The sequence below is a fragment of the Cercospora kikuchii genome (genome assembly GCF_019650295.1).
Source record: "Cercospora kikuchii DNA, contig_00003, whole genome shotgun sequence".
Classification (NCBI taxonomy): Eukaryota; Fungi; Ascomycota; class Dothideomycetes; order Mycosphaerellales; family Mycosphaerellaceae; genus Cercospora; species Cercospora kikuchii.
In genome coordinates this window covers 1,597,676-1,619,065 of record NW_025408584.1, presented here as the reverse complement: position 1 = coordinate 1,619,065, position 21,390 = coordinate 1,597,676, and the positions used below count along the sequence as shown (strand labels likewise).

The window sequence follows — 21,390 nt, the reverse complement described above, 5'->3', positions numbered from 1 at the left end:
GCGATACGTGTCCGCCGGAGTCCGAGGTGTTTGTCGTATTCGTGAAGTGTGTCAGCAGAAAGGAAGCGGTGGTGAGGCAGGTGGCATGCCAGGCCACTTCTCCACACGCCCAGCTGCCACGCGAGTGACGCGATATGCGTCTTCATTGGGTTTCGGCAGACACTTGCCGAAAGCACAACTTGTACAACTCGACATTAGTTGCATAGCCAGGCTACGCCAGCAATCTGCCGTCTTGCTGTACCGCATTGCAGTCATAGGCCTTGGTTCGCATATCAGAGGTGATATTGACCCTGCAGAGCCCTCAAGAGGGGAGACTCGAATACGAATACGATCAAAGAGTGCAGCACAATCACTCACTATCGATAAGAGGAAGCATGGTCTCGCGTGAGCTATCAAACTCAAGACCACTGACTCAAATTCGTCTGAAACAGTAGCAGGGAAGTCGAAAAATCACCATGAGAACACTTCGTTGCATGGGCACTTGTCGTCGCAAAGCAGCGTGAAGTTGACGCTCTCGGGCTTCGGGGACCGATGGTAGTCCGCTCCTCCACTCACGTTCACCACATCGCCTGTTCAAGACACAGTCCAATGAGACCACTTGGGCTCAAGTGCGTGCTAGTCTTGTTGACGTGCCTTTAGCGGACCGTTTGTCGGTATCTGCTATGGCTTGCTATCTTCCAATCGCCTGGACGTGATCGAAGCCCGAATCCCTGATTCTACTGATTGATAAATTCAGTGCGAGCTTCATTCCTCTCCTCGCTCGTCTTGCGTAGTGTCGCCGATGCTTGTGACGGAGGTCCAGCGTTCAACATCCATGGCACTTCGAGTTGTCGAGAGTAGAATCGTCGCGATATGCACGTCGTGGAATGCCGCGTTCCCGATCACGCTCTCGATCGCGTCCAGCATGTGTTTTGACCGGCTTCTCAATGGCACGCCATCTTGCCCATCAACTCGGCCCTTCCCATCAATTCTCGAACACGTCGTCCGCGACATGCGCATATGTTCCTTCAACGACAAGCCCTCTCATTTCTTGAGCAGCATATACACATACTCAATTTTCAGCGGGCTCAGCTTCTTGTACGGCCCATCCAGGCACATGAGCAGACCGCCAAACGACACATACACCTTTCTGCATCGTCTTAATCAGCACTGCGACCCTATGATCCCGGGAGCCGCGTTCAAATACTCACATCCGATCCCCGTCTTCCGGGTCCTCCACCTTGTACACCTTCCCATAACACACGTAATCCCACATGTCCGCCAGGCTCGGCGCATCATTCTTCGGCCTCCACCCTTGCGCCTCATCTTTCGTGCCGTCCAGATTCAGCGTGCTGGCGACTAGCATATTAAACGATTCGCCATTGCCGATCGGGTACAGTTCGCTGTTAATGTCGAGTGTGATGGAGGTCGTGCTATCGTGCGACGTTCCGAGAAGGCGGTGCACGCGATCGTAGGTCTGGTCGATCAGGGTCGTGACCTGAAAGGTCTCTTCGTAGAGTTGCGCGTCCGCCATGTTCTTGGGAAAATGTTGTGAGAGGGATCGTTTGTTGTCGCGTCGAGAATTATTTTGGTCTCACAAGCTTTGGAGAGGTTCACTCGAAGGCCTGGACCGGGCCGCAGTTTACCCGATCTGCCTCTCTGCAGAAGGCGGTCTTCTCTTTCTTCACGTTCCATCACCGAATGTCGCTTCCATCTCAACGCATTTCCAATTATTCGAACGCGAAAAAGGAGCTCTATCGCTAGCATACGTTACAACCGGAGTACAGCTCGAAACGACGAGAGCCGATTGTAGAACATCGAAAACGGCTCGAGCTACCGTGCGAATGAACGCTTCCAAGATACTTCAGCAACTCGCAAGATACATGCCATACCCACTTGATCGAAGGAAACACAGCAATTTGTGATCCGATTATGGTCATCGGTAAAGGCAGCTGAGCGAGCCACAGAGAATGAAGAGCTCGTCGCCTCAAGAAGTGAGTTTTCGCGAGGTCAAAATCCGATGAGTGGCATCCATACATACACATACACAATCCTCACTTCACATATTCCCCTTCATTCGTTTACCTCTCACACGCACTGCACTTCTCTCACCAAGCTCGTCTTCCTCTCACCATTTCTCGCGTGTCGCCACCCTTATACAAAGCGCGAGCGATCGCACCACCCTACCTACCATTCCCGTTCCGTCCTCCAACGGTATATGCCGCTACATACCAAAGCACCAAGCACCCGCCACGAAACGCCGCCCAAGAAGATCTCGCGGCTCAGAATTGCTTGCATTAACGTCTCGCGTGGTCGCCACTTCTTGTCTTGACTTCACATCTATTTCCATCAAGCCGTTCATCTATCTAAAAACAAGAGGTACATTACATGTGAGGTCTAGTGAGGATCAATCGCAAGATCTCGTGATTTTGCTAGTCGTTGTCACTTCGTACCAGAGCGCATTTCCTCTTTCGGAAACCACTGCGCTGGCAGAGCAGCACCTTGGAAGGCTGCAGCAAGATCTCTGATCTGAGCTGTCTGACACACAGCAACACGCTGGCCTTCTTCTCTCGAGTAGTTTCTGATGAGGGGTAAGTAGAGAGCCGTGTCACCATGATGCTAGACAGAAGATCATCGAGACTCTTCTGCCTTTTTTGCGCAAAACATGTTGAGGTGACAAATGTGGGCATCCTTGCAACACAGATGCGCAAGCATTTCAGGCAGGTGGTAAAGGAAGAACAGACGATAACAGAGTATCGCGGAATGGTTCAGAGTGTGCGTTTGTAGTCGGAAATTATGTTCATGAATTCATACACTTCTCAGATTTATTTACAAAATCTCCTTCGAATTTTCGATGCAGCCACAAGATTATGCGGTAGCAGTGCATAGCATCGTCCTCTCGTCTCCCTTTACTTTGCGCCTCTACTTTGCGCCTCTACTTCGTGAGTGGGCGTGGACAACCCAAGTTGGCAAAGCTAGTTCCAGACAACTTGGTCAGAACCAGAGACAAGGCCTCAACCGAAGGTGTAAGAATGCCGTTCAAATATGAAGGCACGCGCTCGGTCGCAAGCATGTATAGCAAGCAGGAAGCAACCTTTGGATCCAAGTTTGGCTCAAGCTTGCCCTCCTTGATGATGTTGGAGAAGTTGATGACGTTGAAGGTACCATCTGCAGTGTTACCGCCGAACTCCACTGGGTGGAGCAAGTACATCTTCAGGATCTCTGCAACGACCTTCTGGTTGTCGTATGGGTCAACACGGTTGGTCCAGTTTGGTGGAATTTGCTCGGCGTTGTTGAAAGTGTAAGTTCCGTCGGCTTCGCGCTGAGCACCGAAGAAAGAAGAGATAGTCTCGAAGTCGGGAGCATAGCCGCGGGTGCCGGAAGGCATCAGCTCGTACAAGAACGAGGCGGCACCGAACAGCAGCAAGCTGAAGGGACCGACTGTGACGTGCGTTAGCAATTAATCACAACAAGCAATAGCAGGGACACCTTACAGTAGAAGTTGGGGTTCTCATCTCTCGACTGGAACCATCGCTGCTCACGGTATTTGGCCAGGCCTTGAAGATCGTAGTTGCCACCGGTGGTTTCGGTCATCATGCCAAAGAGGGTGCCGTTGAATCGGAAGTTGTCACCCTTGCCAGTGAAATAATCGTTACGGGTCAACGATGTGTCTGCCTCGAACTTGTTGTGGCCATCGAGACCAGGCTCAGATCCAGTGAGGATTGGGTTGAAAGATGTTCTTGAAGTGGCGTCGCAACCAATCGAGAGCTTCATGGTGACAAGATCGCCGTCGGTGAGGGTGAGACCGAGAAGAGCCAGCAGATTCGCCAAATCGTAGCCGACATTGTAAATGTTTTGCTGAGCATCAACGAGCTCGTTGAAGGTTGTGATACCGTCATGGGCCACTGAAATTCAATCGTTAGCACACATTATTGAGGCTGGTGAGGCAAGTCCATACAGAAGTTGTGGTTCGCTGCGACGTTCAAGCCTGGGCAAGGTCCTCTGATATCGGTCTGTGGGTTTGGTGCGCGGAACTGGTGAGCGGTGTCACCAGGAGCAGGCACTTGATATCCTCCCTTCTCATTACCCTTCTTTCCGTTCTTCGCGTTGTTGTATGGGTATTGCGCAGTGACTGGAGCAGCAGGCACATGGTTGGCGTTGAATGGGCACTCTGCTGCAGAGCCAGGTCCTTGTCCAGGTTGCTGTCGTCGGATACGTTTTCGCTCTGCCTGGATTGCTGTGCTGTCGACGCCAGGAACGTCCATAACAAAGGGGAAAGCCGCCGCCGAAGCGACAAGCGATGACAAGATGACGCCCTTCATGATTGCAATTGTCTCGAGTGGTAGATTTTGCAAGGTCGTTGGAAGAAAAGTGCGCTGGGACAGAGGAAGAGATTGTGCAGATCACCGAGAATACTTATACATATTGACTGGCGTGTCTAGTGGCGATGGTACACCGAGGGACGCGCCAGGCAGCCTATTGCTCCTCATGATGGCAGAGTATTGAGTTCGCTGATGTCGGGGAACCGTGCAACTGGTGCCGCTTCATGGGGAGCAACCACTCACGCATTGGTAGATGACACAAGCTTGGCCTACGGCCATCACAAGGCATGCATCAACAGTGCCGGGGACTTGTTTGCAAATACATTGCTTCTGGTTGGTCGTTCGTGGCACCGGATCAGCCATCGGTGGGGGACTTTGGGAGCCACCTGTCGATGTAAGCCCTTGTTTGGTTCGCTTGAACCCCATAGACATTAATTCAGGCTCACGCGGCAGGAGACGTTCTCCACGAGGTCAACCAGAATAAGAAGGAGATCGACGTTTAAGCTTGTTTTAGACTTTGTAGGAGCATTCAGCCTCGGACGTCGCAGCAGCTGGTTCATCAGCAGCGTCACACCGGACCGCCACTAAAATTGTGCGATTCAAACACTCCGAGTTCTCGATCAGCTTTGCATCGCGATGCGTAGAGGTCTGGCACGCCTTGGAAAAGCAAACTAGTACCTGAGCCGAGTGCACCAGTCATATCCACCCAATTGCGCCTCTCCAACGTGCACAACAGGAAGCGACCCTACCTTTGTAGCATACGCTATGACTGCCGGGCAAGAAGTTCTAGTATCCACACCTTCTAGATTGTCATCTGGGGAATAACTGGGGTGGGGAGTGGCGCAGCGTATTGACATTGTCCTTCGCCCACACCTTCGCTGCCGGGTGCTTGCCGCGCTGGCCCGTATGAGATGGTCATAATTTGAACATGTTGTATTCTGCATAAGAGTTCATAAATATCAGAAGAGGCCTGATTAGCCGACCATGCTCGTATAGAACGCGAAGGCGTCGCCATGGCTTCTTGGGAGCGCCTGGCGCAAGACAAGCTCTGTCGGTGGCTTGCCTCGGCTTGCTGCTTGACGTTGTGTGGCGTGCGCGACACGAAATGGTGGAGCGAGAGGCGTCAGTAGGCGACCAGCCAACGAGGGGCGGTGCGCAGTCCGCTTTGTCGAGAGGGGGTTTTCTGGGGACGGATGCAGATCATCATACCAATGTAGAAGGCGCAGCTGAGCCAATGGAGAAGGCGCAGATGTGAATCGTGCCGAGGCCTTTTGCCAGCGCGCCCACAGGAGAGAGCGATTAACTACTCCATCGCAGTACATCACGTTGTTTCTTTGATTGGGCACGCCACCTCGGCAGGCCTTGCCAGATGCCTTGCAAATCAATACAGCACTATTGTTGATACTGCCTGCATTCATCATCATGCATCTCACCAACGTGCATGGCAGTAGTTTCAAACAAGTGCTTTTGGTTGCGAACTGCGACGCGTGCATCTCGTGTGGTATGATGCACACATGGACAATGCGGCTTGAAATACGCGCAGTCCTTTACGCCAGGGCACAATTGCTGGGCTACAATTCAGCACCTCTCGAAGACCCGATATAGACCCTTGAGGTTGGCCACTTCAACTGTACCCTTCAGAAGACTCTTCGTCGCCACCAGCCTCGCTTTGAAAGCAGGGAACAGCACATCCTCTAGTGCGCGACGAAGATGTCGACGGCGCTCAGCGATGTCTTCGTCTTCGGCGCTATCACCTTCAGGCTCTGGTGGCAAAGCTTCTGGTGCATAGAAGCTCGCTAGTTCTCGAAGGAAGCTCTGGAAACATCCTTTCTCGTCGGTCCAGTCCACGTGCGGACCCAAACGAAGCAAAAAGTCGGGCAGCTTCGCCATTGACGGCATGTAGCCCTTGACAAGAAGAGGGATTGTCAAAAGATCGCCTTCTGGAGTGATTTCGAGCGCAAAATATTCCGAAAGCATATCTCTGCGAGAGACCAGCTGATCGGTCACTGTCGTGACAACCTCCTCCCACTCAATGGCCGTGCCACTGGGCTGTGAAGCCTTCGTCTGCTCTACCGCGATCTGGAGCAGCTCCGATAGAGCTAGCGGAGGATTGAATCTGATGGTGCCATAGTTACCGAAGTCTGTGAGCCCGAGCTGGTAAAAGTATTCCGCGGCGGTCATTCCATAGTCGACGAGAAAAAGCTTGACCCCACCTTGAATCGCGGCGATGCGTTTGGCCTCATCAGCAATGCCGACGAACGTGTGATTGGCGTACACGTCAGTCAACTCGTTGTGCATGTTCTCCCTCACCGAAGCGCGAAGATCCTTTATCGTGGTTAGGCGGCAGATTGTTGGCTCTTTGTCAGTATACTCGTATTCCATACCATCTGAAGCCGACCCGGGAAAAGTTGAGTCTGCCTGCTGCGCTGAGGGAAGCATAGCTGTAATCTTTCGCGTCTTGGCATCTGTTCTGACCAGGTTATTCTCATATGGTCTGCGCGCACTGCCAATCTGTGTAGTCGATGGCCGCTGAGATGTTGATGCGGCAGGCGCCGGTGTTTCGGGAAGAGTCGTGGCGTTGGCGATAGCGGGTGTTTTCGCACCACTGAGCAAACTCTGGGTCATGAAGGTTCTGCTGGTATCGACCTTGCCCAGACCTGTGCGAATTTCGTCGCAAACCAGCTCAATGATCTCGTCTTCGTTGAGAAAATTGACCTCTCGCTTTGTCGGGTGTACATTAACGTCTACCCGCGCTGGGTCGATTTCGAGGCTGAGATAGATGAATGGTTTGGCACCCTTTGGCAAAAATACGGAGTATGTCTGCTCCACGGCCTTCTTGATCGCGGACGACTCGACCGATCGATGGTTGATGAAAAGCATCATCGTGGTTTTCTTGCCACTGTAATTTGCGTTGCTAACAAGACCAGTGGCCTTGAAAGCGTATTGGTCATTCGAAATCTGTAAGTCCATGAGTTCATTCGCCACGTTTCCACTCTGTGTAATGCGAATGCGGTCACGGACGCTGGCATTTGCCGGGACAGCGATGCCTGCACCAGCCTCGCCATGCTTCTTGCAAGAGAACGCCACGCCCTCACAGTGCACTGCATACTTGCCAACCATATCCACTATCTTGGCGTACTCTTCGCTGGCAGATCTGAAAGCACGTCGCCTCGTGGGAACGTTGTAAAACAGGTCTTCTACAGCAATTTGGGTACCTTGTCTTCCAGCACACGCTTTGGGCTCATCAGATTGTCCAAGCTTTGCTGGTGATAGCTTGCCACCCGCGTAGTGCGCTTTCCAAGCGCAGCTGGACTCCGCTGTCTTCGTCGTCACTGCGAGATGTGCAATGTGGCTGATGCTAGCCAGTGCCTCGCCTCGGAAGCCATACGTGCCAATCGACTGCAAGTCTTCGAAAGATTTGAGCTTCGATGTTGTGAAACGCTCGCAAAGAATGGGCAGATCATCTTTGCTGATGCCGCAGCCATTGTCTGTAATTTGCAGCAGCTTCAAGCCACCTTCTTTGACCAGGATTTCCAGACTTGTCGATCCCGCATCGACAGCGTTCTCCATCAATTCTTTGAGCGCGTGCACGGGAGCGACAATGATCTCGCCAGCTGCAATCTTGTTCACGACATCTTGATGCAGGGCGCGAATACGACGGGGCGCTTGCATCTCCTCTGCCTTGCGCTTGGTGCCCCGCGGCGGCGAGGAAGTTATTGACGCGTCCATAGCGGCAGTGGTGAAGATGTGCCTGACGATGAGAGGACGTGTTGTTGGAGGCAGAGGCAGAGGCAGAGCAGAGTCGCCGCGACTCACGCGTCGAGTTCTGCCTGAGGCGGTTGCGCGGGCCTTGGCAATTACTTCCTCGTCTTTCCTATCCACCCTCCTCCATCATTCACATCGTGTCCATCAATTTGCACCTAGCAATGTTCGCTACAGATGCACTTCGCGCAGGTCTCCAGACCGCCATGTTTTCATGACCAACGCATCCGAGACATGTCCGCAGTCAAAATGCAGCCACCCGAATATGATCAAATCCCACAAGAAGAGACATCGCTGGGAAATCGTCGGAGCCATGCATTTGTAGTTATTGGAGAAGATGCTGGGACATTGCGTACCTGGAGAGCAGAACAGTCCGATGAGCTCAGATGCGCCAGTGTCAGGCGATTCCTTGGCGGTTTCCGGTGAACTCTTCATATGCAGCAAACGTTGGCAGCGTTTGCACTGTTCGGCTGCTTGCTACCTGTCCCGAGATCTGACCCTCATTCAGCGTCCCAGGTTAATTGCTGGTGAACTTAGGTATTGGGTCTGTATGGCAGCTATGGACTGCGTGCATTAGCCTATTCCAGCTGACTATCGTTTCGCGCCTTCTGCCTTGAGCACCCGGCTCGAGCAGCCCACTGGCAGCCGCAACGACTGAATGCAATAGAGGCGCAGTCCTTGCAGAAAATCGACCACGACCACCACTACCAAACATATAGCAACATGGCGCCGACGACAGGGAGTCACTTCATCACCATCCGCGTCGACGACGGCAAAGCCCGTCCAACGCACTTCTTCGTCCAAAAAGATGTCCTCTGCCGAACCTCCCCATTCATGCAAGCACGCTGCAAACCGGAATGGTCGCAAAACGATAACAACACCATCATTCTCCCCGAAACCACCCCGCAAGCCTTCCAAATCTACATCGACTGGCTCTACCACGGCAGCGTCTGCCCCTCCAAATACGCCACCCTCGAAGAAAGCAGCAAAGCCTACTTCGTTCTCGGCACAGCCTACGTCCTCGGCGAAATACTCCAAGACATCCCATTCGGCATCGCGATAATCGACACTTTGCATCAGCGTTGTCTCCTCGAGGATTTTGAGCCAAGTGTCGCGTGGATCGTAGACATCATCACAGTAATCTACAACGGCACAACCAACCAATCGGGCGCTCGACGTTTCGTGACCGATATGGTAGTTGTAAAGAATGTCAGCGCGGAGCTTTGGGACTACAGCGACGATCTACACAAAGACTTCTTCCGCGACCTTGCGCGTTCGTATCATGTGAAGGGCGGAACGGAAGCTGCTGGCCTCAGATGGACCAGTCCTGGGTGTCATTATCATGGTGAGTCATGCATGACCAATTGCGATCACGATTGGTTCGAATTAATTGACAGATGTACCAGCCAACGACCTCGAAAACACCTGTCCTTGTCTCATCGCCAACGAAGCAAATCATGGCACGAAATCCCAATCAGCCAAGCGGAAGACCCCGACGAGGGACGAATCTGGAGGTGTCAAGTTTCTTCGGCTGAATCGTGTCGAGCAATGGAGCGACAACGCTGGGATCTTGTGGGTTTGATCGAGAATCTGACCAATCGCGCAAACTTTTGACCAGCAGATCATCGCCAGAAGCGGAAGAAAAGCTGAAGGATCCATGTGCGCTAAGGCGATGAATACTATTTCGCTGCCGCAGGGTTGGACATTTGGCACAGGTAGAGCAGGACCTCACTCGTCCGTCGCAAGGGCGAAAACAGAGTCGCAAGACCAAGATCGAAGTCGAGTGTGGCGAAATTGAAGCGTCACAGGCAACAGGAGTTAGAGTGTAGCTCTTTCTACTGCCGTGTCTTGCTTACCAGGACCATGGCCCTAAAGAAGCAGAGTCGCTCAGAGGTAATTCCATGCAGGTTCAAACAGAAGAGTAGCGCAGTCCTGCTCCAGGTCTTTCTCATCTCTTCAAACTCTCCACCTTATTTCTTCCCACTACTTCTCCGCCAACGAATTGGCCTCCCTCCCTGCGCAATGCTCCCATTGCCCGTGCTCCGGCTCATGGTGCACACGGGAACCTTCTCATCAGAATGCATGCTCGCAAGGGCGAAGCTGTTAGTATTGTGCCCAAAGTACAACCATGCACCGTCTTTCGTACGCTTGACGCTCAACATCCCAATGGCACTATTCGACTCGGAGTGTTTCACGCTAGGGTGTCCCATGAAGTCCTTCTCGATGAAGCCTCGCATGGCACTCTCTTCCATGCACTCCTCAAAGGTACCCTTCTTCGTCCTTTTGTGGCTGTGGTAGATGCGTTCGCTGCAAACGGAGGATGCCATGGTAGTAGACATCTGTTCGCCAGTGCCGGAAGTAACGGTGGCGACTGTAGTCTTCTCGTCGTCATCGTCTTCTATGGGGATTATCGTGGCTCCAATACCGACCAAAGCAGCAGGACCAACACGACCACGGTGCTTCATACCAATGCCTCCGGACGAGGCGCCACAGGCGATGTTGCCATACATGTCGATGGCAATGGCTCCCACAGTGTCCGTGATGTGGTCTTCATCATTATTCGGCGCTGGTCCAGGCACATTGCCAGCAGTCTTTGGGTTCGCGTACCACTGTGGAGGCAACTCGGATTTTGTGGCCTCTTGATTACTCTCCACATCGAAGTCATCTTCCAATGTGGTCATTGTGGGATTGAAGGATTCATGTCCTGGGTCGGTGAAACGAGTGCGAGTGCTCCGAGTCTGTGGCAGGTCAGGTCGTGGCTCAGCTCCTTGCTCGGCCGATGTAGAGATAGCGTGCTCAGGTGGTCCGTCTGTTTGTAGTCGAGCAGTCTCGCTTAAATCAGTCCCAGTGTGCATGGAGCGAGCCTGTGGAAGTTCCAGTGCGATTGCTGGCGCAAGTAGTGCCTGAGCATCGTCATCGCTGAATGTCGTGTACTGAGATATGTCATTATCCTCGTCAAACATGTCGAATCTATCGTGAGCACTTGCACGAGGCGATGCTGCAGGCGTCACTTTGGACGAGCTGTTCGGCTGGGCGTGGCTGGCAGCACTGTGCAGCGAGACTGGCGGGCGGAGAGTGTGACTGTGGGAGGTCAAATGCGGGCCGACATCCTTGTTCGGCGATATCGAGGTTGCTGACGAGTTCCCGGACGGATTACCGATGGCCGCAGAGCTGCCACGGGAAGCTATTGCTTCCTCTCGAGCGTCAGATGGTGGCGGTGACATGGGTTGGGCATCGTTGTGCAAAGCCTCCATCAACGCCAATTCTCTGCTCTGGTGTGCCTGACGTTGTCTCTCTGTGTCCGTATATTCCTCGTGTTGTTTGGCCAGAGTAGCATCCGAGTCGTGCGAGAGGGTACTGTAGCTATTCGAAGGATCACGTCGCTTCTGCCGATCGACCTTGTCGAGGTCGGCACGCCACTTTTGCCATCGATGCCTGGCGAATGGTGAGATGAGGAAGTCGAATGGCATGATCGGCATACTATGCTCTTCGGCAAACTGTCTCGCACCTTCGCCGACCAGGAGATTTGGAGGGACACGCCGCAGTGAGAGGGATTGAGTGGAGTGGTCGAGGACCTGTCGTGCCAGCGAAATGGGATTCCTGATTTCTGATGGCTTGTCAGCAAGTCCGTTCTGCTCGGTGGGGGGTGGATGCTTACGAGCCACCGCCCCTACGGCACCACTCCGACCGAAGTGGTCGACCATGATGGAGTCACATTCCACCACCCCATCGTAGCCCAGGTTGCTGCCGAACCCGGCATTGGTGATCTCTCGATCTTCAAGCACGCGTATGGCGATCTCGACCGCGTCTACGGCGGTACCACCGCTCTGCATGAGTTTCATTGCCACTGTGCACGCACTGTCTGCAGTCAGTACTTCATGTTGTACTTCACGACGCTGACTGCACGTACTCGTTGCAAGCTTGCAAGTGGTGTATCTCATTCTCTTTGCTGTGGTAGCCGGCTCCAGCGTGTACGAAGATGCAGGCGATATCAGTCTTCTGACGGGCATGCCTCGATGCCTTGGACGAGAACATGGTGGAAGTCCTCTGCTTGATGCGGGCTGATGTTGGTGTTATCGTGTATCGAGGGGCCGCAAACGCGTTGTGTCACCCGTTCCAGATTCTTCTCGTAGGTCTATCGAAGCTGGCAGAAGATAGTAGGAGATGAACGCATGACACGTGAAGATGCTGGCAATAAAACGAGCGACTCGTGTCGGCGAGACGGCCTCGATGGCTCCGAATAAATGCGTTGTTGTGGGGGAGAAGAGGGAGCGGCAGCACGATGAAGGAGAAGAGGAGAGAAGAGGAATGTGTCGTGGGAAGGTCTCGAGTCACGAGCAGGCCGAGTCCGCGCTGATGATGTGTCCGCTGTGCTCTTTCCCTCGTGCTGGGAGGAAAGAGCAGCTTTTCGTTCCCGCGATACCGGCATGTCTGCCCGAACTCCACTCTCACATCATCTTCACTTAGCATTATCCATCTGGAGACCCTCAAGTTGCCCCTGCTACAATCTTCACTTGATCTCAGAGACTCCACAAGGCGAGTGAGGAGATTGGCAGATGCTGGTAGAGACAGGTGAAGTCAGCTCATCGGCGAAGCTTGGCGCCCCACCTTCCACGTCGTTGCGTAAGGCTGCCGCTCTGCGCTGCGCCGGTCCAAGTCAGTCGCAAGCAGACGACGCCGATATCTTCCAGCTACACCTCCATACGCAAACACCTCACCTCTGAGCAGCTGCAGCAAATACCGCCAACATGGCGACCCAAACTCCAGCCGTTGTCATGGACAAGTATGCGCCAATGCCTCGAAACCGATCAGTCCACTGTAGCTAACCATCATCCAGCGGTACTGGGTACTCCAAACTAGGATTCGCCGGCAACGACTCTCCTTCCTTCGTCTTTCCCACCGCGATCGCTACCAAGGCAGCCGGTCAGGCGGGAGGCAGCTCCGGCTCAGGCAGACCGGCTGTCGCGAACAAGCCGTCCTTCTTGACTGGAGGTGCTGGGCCCACGGGACATTTGTCAGGCAAGAGAGGCACCGAGGATTTGGACTTCTTCATCGGCGATGAAGCACTTGCAGCATCGTCAGGGCCTGGTAGGCGCACAAGTACCAGAGGTCTGCAAGGCAGCAATGGCTGACAGGAGCAGGCTATGGCATTCACTATCCAATCCGACATGGGCAGATCGAGAACTGGGTGAGCAGACCAGACCTGGTTGCGCAATTGCAGCTAACACAGCCCGTAGGACCATATGGAACGCTTCTGGTCTAACAGCATCTTCAAATATCTACGAGTCGAGCCCGAAGACCACTACTTCCTCCTCACCGAGCCTCCGCTCAACCCACCCGAGAACCGCGAGAACACCGCCGAGATTATGTTTGAGTCGTTCAACTGCGCAGGTTTATACATCGCCGTGCAAGCCGTGCTTGCTCTCGCCGCATCGTGGACATCATCCAAAGTCCAAGATCGATCACTGACCGGAACTGTGATTGACTCTGGTGAGGGTGTCACACACGTCATTCCTGTCGCCGAAGGATATGTCATTGGCAGCTCGATAAAGTCGATCCCAATCGCTGGAAGAGATATCACATACTTTGTGCAGTCGCTGCTGCGCGACCGAGGAGAGCCAGACAGCAGCCTGAAGACCGCGGAGAGGATCAAGGAGGAATTCTGCTACGTTTGCCCGGACATTGTGAAGGAGTTCCAGCGATACGACCGCGAGCCAGATGATCGGTTCAAGCAGTACATCGTTCGCCACTTGAACGGCCGGAGCGTGACAGTCGACGTGGGATATGAGCGATTCTTGGCACCTGAGATCTTCTTCAACCCCGAGATTTACAGCTCCGATTTCCTAACGCCCCTGCCGAACATCGTGGACACAGTCATCCAGACCTCACCAATTGACGTACGAAGAGGCCTATACAAGAACATTGTGCTTTCCGGAGGTTCCACGCTCTATAACCAATTTGGACGAAGATTACAACGCGACATCAAGCATCTGGTAGATGCACGAATCGCAACCTCCGAAGCACGCGCGGGCAATGCGGCAAAGTCCGGAGGTCTGGAAGTCCAAGTCATTACACACAAGCGACAACGACACGGACCTTGGTTTGGAGGATCTTTGCTTGGATCGACACCCGAATTCCGCAGCTATTGCCACACAAAGGCCGATTACGACGAGATAGGCCCCAGCATTGTCCGACGATTCGCTCTTCTTGGAGGTCCAGGCAGCACATAACGAGAGAGACATGCCAGATCTTGAAGAGATCAAGTGAATCGTCAGGTCGCGTCTCGATCGCCTACATGCCGCAAGCAAAAGTTGTGTCCGATGTTGATAGAGGGGCTCTAGAGCTGTGAGCGTCAAGAAAGTGCTAAAAGTTGCGAAACGAGATTCAGCGCGAAGCAGCAGGCGATCTTCCGGCCGCGGCATGGACACGTTACTCACGTAGAGACGAAATGCGAATGCATGCAAGATCGAAAGATTGCCAGTTACTTCTATACCATTTCAGACTACATAAACTGACGTCGTTGGATGTGAACACTGGCAGCTGGAACCTCTCGGCAAAGGAATCCAAATCGAACAAACCCAAAAAGCACCTCTTCGTGGCATGCCTTCGAGGACTGACGCCACACAGGTAGGATGACCGGCAAAACGTATGTGCTCAGTCCTACATGTTGTAAAGGTGGCACATCCATTAAGCTGGTACAACGACAATCCAGTGTTTAGTATATGGGAATATCAGAAAGCTAGTAACGCCTAACGCCAGCAATGTCTAATCATGCATCCCTCAGCTGGTCCTTCAAATGAGTGTGCAACACGCCAGTCCTGCCAGATTCTTCTGAAGGTCATTCCTTACGCATGAAGCAGACAGTGTAGCCTCTATCAGTAAGTCATTTTCTGCACACTATTATACCTTCCATCTCTTCTGGATCCTCCTCACATTACCTGTTACCCGATGGATGGCTTGGTATATTTCTCAATTGATCTCGATAAGACCAGGTCCCGCAATCGATGCAGCAGCAACCTCATCCGGGTTGGCAAAGTCACTCTTGCCGGCAGTCACAGCGGCAATGGTAAGGCCGTTGAGTTCATTCTCGTTGAATGGGAATGCTAAGTATCGCACCAGATGTCAGCTGAGCTCTCCAATCGAGAAGACAAGTTGAACGGAAGCACTCACCCGCAGTAAAGCTCACAACACCATCCTCCACCTTGATATCCTTCAAATCCTCCACAATTGGCTTATTCTGCTGATTGACCAACACCAACTTCAGACCAGAATAATCTCCGTTCTTGACAACCTTCGCGATATCCACAGTCGCGATATCGGACTTCAATGGGAACTTGAAGTGCACGTCCGAATCCGTTGCCTTGGGAGGATCAACGACAGTCAAAGGCAACAAGATCGGAACATTAATCGCATCAAGGTTGCCACAAGTTCCTGGCACAACGAAAATTTGGTTCAAAGCCGAGAAAGCGAAGATTCCAGAACTTCCCGTGAGGAAAGGCAGAGCGGATGGGATCTTCTTCCCCAAGACGCGGTAGAAACCATTCTGCTCTCCTTCTTGGCCGATGATAGAGGCAATGAGACGAATGACATCGTCGCCATTGGTCGCGAAGGTATTCTCGGCGGATTGAAGAGTTCCAAGGACGACGTCGGTGAAGAGGGAGGCGGTGGAGATCGCGGAGTCAAAGCTGTCGACGCCGGGGAAGATGTATTGGCAGGGTTGAATGGGTGTACGTTTGGCGCTGGAGAGGATGGCGTTGGCGCCGAGGAGGTGGAGTTCTTCTTGGGCTTGGACGGCGGTGAGGGCATCGATGATGAAGTTTTTGGCGTATTGAGAGGGGCCGAGGGAGAAGGCGTCTGAGGTGAGGTTTTGGAGGAGGGAGGTGAAGAAGGCGACTTCGAAGAGTTCGTTGAAGGCGATGGCTTGGAAGGTTGTGGCTCCGGCGTCGGAAAGGGAGGTTGGAAGGGGTGTGTTGGGGAGAGTGCCGTGGGCTTGGAGCTGGATTTGGTTCAGAGCATCTGAAGGGATATCGATGTTCGGGAATCCGTTGGCGAGGGGGAACTTGAATGGGACAACGCCATTGGAGCCATTGTTCGATGAACCTTGTCCATGACCGTACTTCGAAGAATCATGAGGTTGCGATGATCCACCGTAGCTTGGTGCTGGACCTGGGTCTGATCAGCTGAGGCCGAGAGGTTCGCTTATCAAACATGTACTTACCCTGAGGTAGTGCGGTGACTCCAGCTGCAATTGCACACAGGCTGAGAGCGTACTTCATTTCTGCGGTTGTACTCGGATAACCCTTTCAATATAAAGTAGTGATTGTTGCAAGGAAATAGAAGGAAAAAGAGAAGACGTTGACAGCAAAGGAAATTCGTGACTTGGGGTGACTGATTGATAGGAGATAGAACTCCGGAGTGTGGGCCTCTTCGACAGTTAAGTATCGCGGACTTGCACCTACAATGATCCCGATGAAGGACGCACGAATCCTTCGCAAGGCACTCCACTGCAGCAGAGAGTCTTCTCTCCAAGTCGCGTGCCGTCCATTTGGGGGCCGTAGTCTATTCACAGCGGGACGCGTAGCATGCCGCTCTCCTGCACTTCGCCGTCAGCAAAAGGCGTACCACGAAATCGCACAAGCTCGCTCGACATGTCTGATTCCTGGCTAGTGCGTGGCTTATTGTAGACAAGCTCAGGCTTAGCCGTGTGTAAGCTTTAGTTGGCCGGAGTGAAGTAAGACGAGGGGAAGGCTGAGCTATCAGCCGTCAGCCGTCAGCTGCATCCCGCTTGTCCTACCTTGCGGCTTGGACCAATCTGCACGCTGCTCCAGAGGCGTCACGCAGCTCCGCTCGACTGCTTCGACGTGTGCTAACAGGGAAACCTGGGCGAGACATTCGTGATATTCCAGGAATGATTCGACGATTGCGCAAGCTATTGTGAACGCGTATTGATATCGTTGGAAGGCATGGAACGCATTGCCCGACAGCCCCAACTCAGTCCGCTTGTGGACGCCTTTTATTCCAGGTCGCCCGCGAGGATGAGACTACGACTTGTCGAAGACGTCATCTCACCAGATGCAAAAGCGTTGCGATAGACATCTGGAGGAAATGGACACTGTTCGTAGTCCTCCTGGCCACACAGCCAGGATCAGCAAGACCGAAGGTGATTGCAAGTCTGGCCTCTGTTATGTCGACTTGAGCGTTCGTCGGTCTGTCTGCACTGTATGGTGTGTATTGTATCTGTCATGCCACATATCTTCGTAGATTCTCGCCCTCATCCTGTATAGTCAGTCCATTGCTCGTTCACAACTTCTCCTCCTCTTTCACGCCAATCCCATACTCCGCATAAGGGAAATCTTCCAACGTCTTCACCAACCTCGCCCACCCATCACCCACCTCTCCAGGCGGACTCGCAGTCTTCTTCACCTGTTCCCCTTTATCTCCTCCTTCCACTTTCCCCAGAACGTCATCACCAACTTCCTTGTATTCACCCATTAAACCTGCCAGCACCAACTCCTCTCTCCCCTTGTATTCATTCAACAGCCCCTCATGCGGACACCAGACCACCTGCATTCCCGCCCTCCTCGCACTCTCCGTCCCCGGCACCGAATCCTCAAACACCAAACACTCTTCCGGCCGTATCTTCTCTTTCCCGTCCCTCTCCAACTTCGCGTTGATAGTCTCCAATGCCACTAACCAAATATCCGGCGCCGGCTTGCCTCTTCCAGGCGGAATGCGCTTGTCATCTCCTAGCACACGATTCTCCTCATCAAAGACCTGGAACAGATCTTGCAAATGGTCGGTTTTGAGGTTGAAATTTCCAGAGTGGCTAGAAGTCGCGAGCGCGATGTGAACGGGTGGAGAGGTGCGGTGTTTGAGAGTTTGAAGGAGAGCTGGGACGCCTGGGAGCGGTTGGCAGGAGGTGAAGTGGTGTTTTTGCCGGGCGCTGACTTTGGCGAGGTATTCTTCGCGCGAGATGGGGAGTTGAGCCCAGTCGAAGAGGATTTTGCCGGCCTGTTATGAGTGAAGATGATGTGTTAGCGAGCCAGTATCATGGTTGCAGGATCCTGGAAGACGTACAGTTGGGCCCGGGCGTCCTTGCAATTGGGCTTTGATGTGCCAGGGCAGGTTTGGTCTACCGTATTCGTTGAGTACCTCGTTGGTACATATGGTATATTTGTCCTCGGAGTCAATCAAGAGGCCGTCCATGTCGAAGAGGCATGCCTTGATGGTCGGCAGCCTATGCATCTGTCCATCAGCTGTGAGCGTGCCGAGGCATGGCCATCATGGGTTTCGTGGGCGGCATACTGTTTCTTTGGAGCTGCCATGATGCTGACCGTAACGAAGATCGACAGAGGAAGGACAGATAAGTTCAATGAGAAGAGATGGACATGCACGAAAGATCTCGTTATCGGCAAGATCCCGCAAGGAAGAGATCGTGGAGAGAACGACCAGTGCGGGGTGCATCGGCAACGATGAAAAAGGAATGCCGACACTAATGCAAAGAAACATGTTCTAGTCTGTCGTCTACTTGCGAATACAATGCAAACCATCCGCATCAATCGTGACCTCTCCACCTCATGGGTATCATCCCTCGTTAACTCCTTGACTTCTTAGTACTGATTGTATCCGCCGCCATAACCCTGATGCTGACCGCCATAGCCCTGTTGCTGATTCTGATCATAACCTCCATATCCTCCTTGCTGCTGCCCTTGATAGCCTCCGCCATAACCTTGATCATAGCCGCCTTGCTGCTGCTGCTGCTGCTGGTGCTGAGGCTGCCACGGCTGTTCATATCCGCTTTGGTAAGCCGTTGGATAGCTCTGACTGGTCTGATCGTAGCTTGCAGGGGGAGGCGGGTGGGAGTAGGCACTCGGGTCCGCCTGAAGTCCATCTCGTGCCCGCTGCTCAGCAAGCATGTCGAATACACCTCCTCGAGTGTTGGAGTGACTTCCAGCACCCGGACCGACACCTGGGATGTTCATGCCGTGCGAATGTGCCAGCTGCTGCACGCCTTGGAAAGATGACTGCAGATTTGCGACTTTGTGGTTGTGGCCCGCCTTCACTGAATCGGACGAAAGAATGTTATTCAGCCCCTGGCCGCCATCGCCTCGCTTGTGCACCCACTTGTTGACAGTCTCGAACATCTTGCGGTGGATTTCAAGCTGCTCATTCCTCGCTGCCGGGTGATGGAACACACGAGCAACGTCGTCGAGGATCTCATGCTCGGGCACCTCAGGATGCTCCCAACCGTAGATAACTCTTGGAGCCACGTACTGCAAAATTTCTGCCGCAATCTCTCCCGCAGGCTGGTTGAGAATGTTGCTGAAGTGGTCTTTGGACAGCATAGAGTGCGTTGGGTCGGTGCTGCGCGGATCTGACCAGACGAGGTACTGTTGATTCGCCGAGCTGTCAATGACTGTGCCCGATCCTTGCTTGAGAGCGTTGGAAGCTGACGCGATAATCGGCTTGATGAACGGCGCGAGAAGACCCATAACGAAGAGCGTCACTTTCTCAGTGACAGTTTCGATCATTTTCTCCAGACCAGGAATCTTGGAAACAATGGCAGAAATCTGTCGCACAACTTTGTCGCGGAAGCAGAGAATAGGGTAGATCTTGGCCATCGCTGCAGCGGCATCAACCTTAGGAGGCGCTGCAAAACCGCCGCCTTGTGTCGTGGGGGCATCGCCTACAGCTCGTGAAGAGCTGTAGCTGTCGTAACCGGGGCCGCCAACGCTTCGGGAGTTCTCCGCAGCTTGCGCATCGGACGCTGCTTGTAGGCTGACAGCCTCTTGGATCAGAGAGCCGGTACCTGGGATCTTAGCAAGCACGTCCGTCAGGAAGGAGGCCTCTTGAGCAGGATCGCCATTTCCAGCGCTGCGTTTGGATTCTGCTTGAGACAAAGCCGAGTTGAGTTGGGCCACTTCAGTATCATCAACTTCGACCTGCGTGACATGGTCGGTGGCCTCGCCGAGCACAGAATGCAAGAAATCGACGCCTCCAAAAGTGCCCGTCACAAGTGGGTACACATGCTTGCCGTTGAGATTGATCTGAGTCTGGGTGCCAACGTGTGGGAATACGTTGTGGAAGCCCAGCTCGATGAGTGCAAGTTCAGTGTAATTAGTGTGGGCTCCAAAGTCTTCCATGCAGTGCAGACCAGTACCCAAACAACGTAACGCTTCACAAAGATCTTTCTCATCGCCTCGGTTCGGACCGCTCGTATACATTCGACCAAAGTGAATGCTTCGAGCGAATGCCCACTTGATGTAACCAACGGAAGTGGCAATACCGATATGCTCGTTCGCAATGTAATTCTTCATGCCAGTCCGGGGATCTACTTCAAGCTCAATGGGCTGTACTGGTCCTCGAAGACGAGGATCAAATGTGCGGGCATCAGCATTGTCCGCGTAGTCCTGAGACAAGGTTGCAATGTAAGCATGCGCCCATCATGTGTTATCAGGTTGTATTGAGTCTGTAGACGGGCCACGAGCGCCGATCGCACCCCATCGTTCTGAGAACAGGAAAATCATGGTCATACCTTGGGATTGTCGATATGCTCCTCGGGTCTATAAACGCCAAGTCGTTCAGCGGTGACTTCGAACTCTTCTGTAGCATAGCCAAAGCTCATGAAAGCCAGGATCCAGACCAGAACTCGAATAGTGTCGGCTGGTACGCCCTTGAGTGTACCGACGTCAACAGCTTGACTGTAATCGCGGAGCCAATTGCCAAAGTACGTTCGCTTGACCATCATCGAAGTCCATTTGTGGCCTTTGATGAAGGCAACCGTGGTGAGAAGGTCCTCAATGTCGCCATGCCGCCAATTGTGGCCTTCGATCTTGGAGAGCGAGCTGATGTTGCCAGCGCCGAATGCTGCAGCTGGCGTGGCCAGGAAGAGCAGCGCTGCAACACACAGCAAGACGTAGGTCGTCTGGTTACCCATCTTGGCGTGTAGAATTGATGCAGATGTGTGTTGACGACGTCGGACAGGATATATCAGGCCACAGATCAGCCGTGCAGATGGCAGCTGAAATTTGTGGCTGAGTCGTGGCTGCCTGTCATGCGCGTGTTGGGGCGGGGTGGCCTGACACGAATCGCGCTCGCCAAATGCTGGGAAAGAGTGGTTTTCTCGCGAAGCTCTCAATATACTTGACAACACGAGCAGAGGAAGAGGAAGGGGATGGAGGAAAAGATGTCATTCCCAGCTGAAAAGTGAAGTCATGGCGCTCACGCAAACGCAGACTGAACGAACGCCAAGGCTCGCTGACTGCGCCCATCCAACGCGGCAGCCACATCGTGTCGTCTCCACCTGCCCACTACTGTGCGACGTTGA

At 53.3% G+C, this 21,390-nt stretch overlaps 9 protein-coding genes across 9 annotated transcripts; 2 read left to right on the top strand and 7 right to left on the bottom strand.

Annotated features, from left to right (window-relative positions):
* Positions 1-1,023: 1,023 nt before the first annotated feature.
* CKM354_000503700 (DNA-directed RNA polymerase core subunit RPB8) lies at positions 1,024-1,513 on the bottom strand (the record flags this gene model as incomplete). The annotated part of the gene is made up of 2 exons (XM_044800293.1): positions 1,024-1,129; positions 1,191-1,513. The coding sequence occupies 2 exons, from the start codon at positions 1,511-1,513 to the stop codon at positions 1,024-1,026; spliced, it is 429 nt and encodes a 142-aa protein (XP_044656228.1).
* Positions 1,514-2,914: 1,401 nt separating this feature from the next.
* Positions 2,915-4,301, bottom strand: CKM354_000503600 (uncharacterized protein; the record flags this gene model as incomplete). The annotated part of the gene is made up of 3 exons (XM_044800292.1): positions 2,915-3,420; positions 3,474-3,884; positions 3,938-4,301. 3 exons carry the CDS (start codon positions 4,299-4,301, stop codon positions 2,915-2,917), a joined length of 1,281 nt encoding a protein of 426 aa, XP_044656227.1.
* Positions 4,302-5,879: 1,578 nt separating this feature from the next.
* On the bottom strand, positions 5,880-8,030 carry CKM354_000503500 (mismatch repair ATPase MLH1; the record flags this gene model as incomplete). The annotated part of the gene is made up of 1 exon (XM_044800291.1): positions 5,880-8,030. The coding sequence occupies one exon, from the start codon at positions 8,028-8,030 to the stop codon at positions 5,880-5,882; it is 2,151 nt and encodes a 716-aa protein (XP_044656226.1).
* A 756-nt stretch (positions 8,031-8,786) lies between these two features.
* Positions 8,787-9,645, top strand: CKM354_000503400 (uncharacterized protein; the record flags this gene model as incomplete). Its single annotated transcript, XM_044800290.1, has 2 exons — positions 8,787-9,408; positions 9,470-9,645. The coding sequence occupies 2 exons, from the start codon at positions 8,787-8,789 to the stop codon at positions 9,643-9,645; spliced, it is 798 nt and encodes a 265-aa protein (XP_044656225.1).
* Positions 9,646-10,033: 388 nt separating this feature from the next.
* Positions 10,034-12,098, bottom strand: CKM354_000503300 (uncharacterized protein; the record flags this gene model as incomplete). Its single annotated transcript, XM_044800289.1, has 3 exons — positions 10,034-11,670; positions 11,722-11,921; positions 11,974-12,098. The coding sequence occupies 3 exons, from the start codon at positions 12,096-12,098 to the stop codon at positions 10,034-10,036; spliced, it is 1,962 nt and encodes a 653-aa protein (XP_044656224.1).
* Positions 12,099-12,811: 713 nt separating this feature from the next.
* Positions 12,812-14,293, top strand: CKM354_000503200 (actin-related protein 3; the record flags this gene model as incomplete). Its single annotated transcript, XM_044800288.1, has 4 exons — positions 12,812-12,846; positions 12,901-13,151; positions 13,205-13,251; positions 13,301-14,293. 4 exons carry the CDS (start codon positions 12,812-12,814, stop codon positions 14,291-14,293), a joined length of 1,326 nt encoding a protein of 441 aa, XP_044656223.1.
* A 739-nt stretch (positions 14,294-15,032) lies between these two features.
* On the bottom strand, positions 15,033-16,339 carry CKM354_000503100 (uncharacterized protein; the record flags this gene model as incomplete). The annotated part of the gene is made up of 3 exons (XM_044800287.1): positions 15,033-15,166; positions 15,234-16,229; positions 16,282-16,339. 3 exons carry the CDS (start codon positions 16,337-16,339, stop codon positions 15,033-15,035), a joined length of 1,188 nt encoding a protein of 395 aa, XP_044656222.1.
* Positions 16,340-17,363: 1,024 nt separating this feature from the next.
* On the bottom strand, positions 17,364-18,388 carry CKM354_000503000 (uncharacterized protein; the record flags this gene model as incomplete). Its single annotated transcript, XM_044800286.1, has 3 exons — positions 17,364-18,074; positions 18,141-18,300; positions 18,369-18,388. The coding sequence occupies 3 exons, from the start codon at positions 18,386-18,388 to the stop codon at positions 17,364-17,366; spliced, it is 891 nt and encodes a 296-aa protein (XP_044656221.1).
* Positions 18,389-18,673: 285 nt separating this feature from the next.
* On the bottom strand, positions 18,674-21,000 carry CKM354_000502900 (uncharacterized protein; the record flags this gene model as incomplete). The annotated part of the gene is made up of 2 exons (XM_044800285.1): positions 18,674-20,473; positions 20,599-21,000. 2 exons carry the CDS (start codon positions 20,998-21,000, stop codon positions 18,674-18,676), a joined length of 2,202 nt encoding a protein of 733 aa, XP_044656220.1.
* Positions 21,001-21,390: the final 390 nt, after the last annotated feature.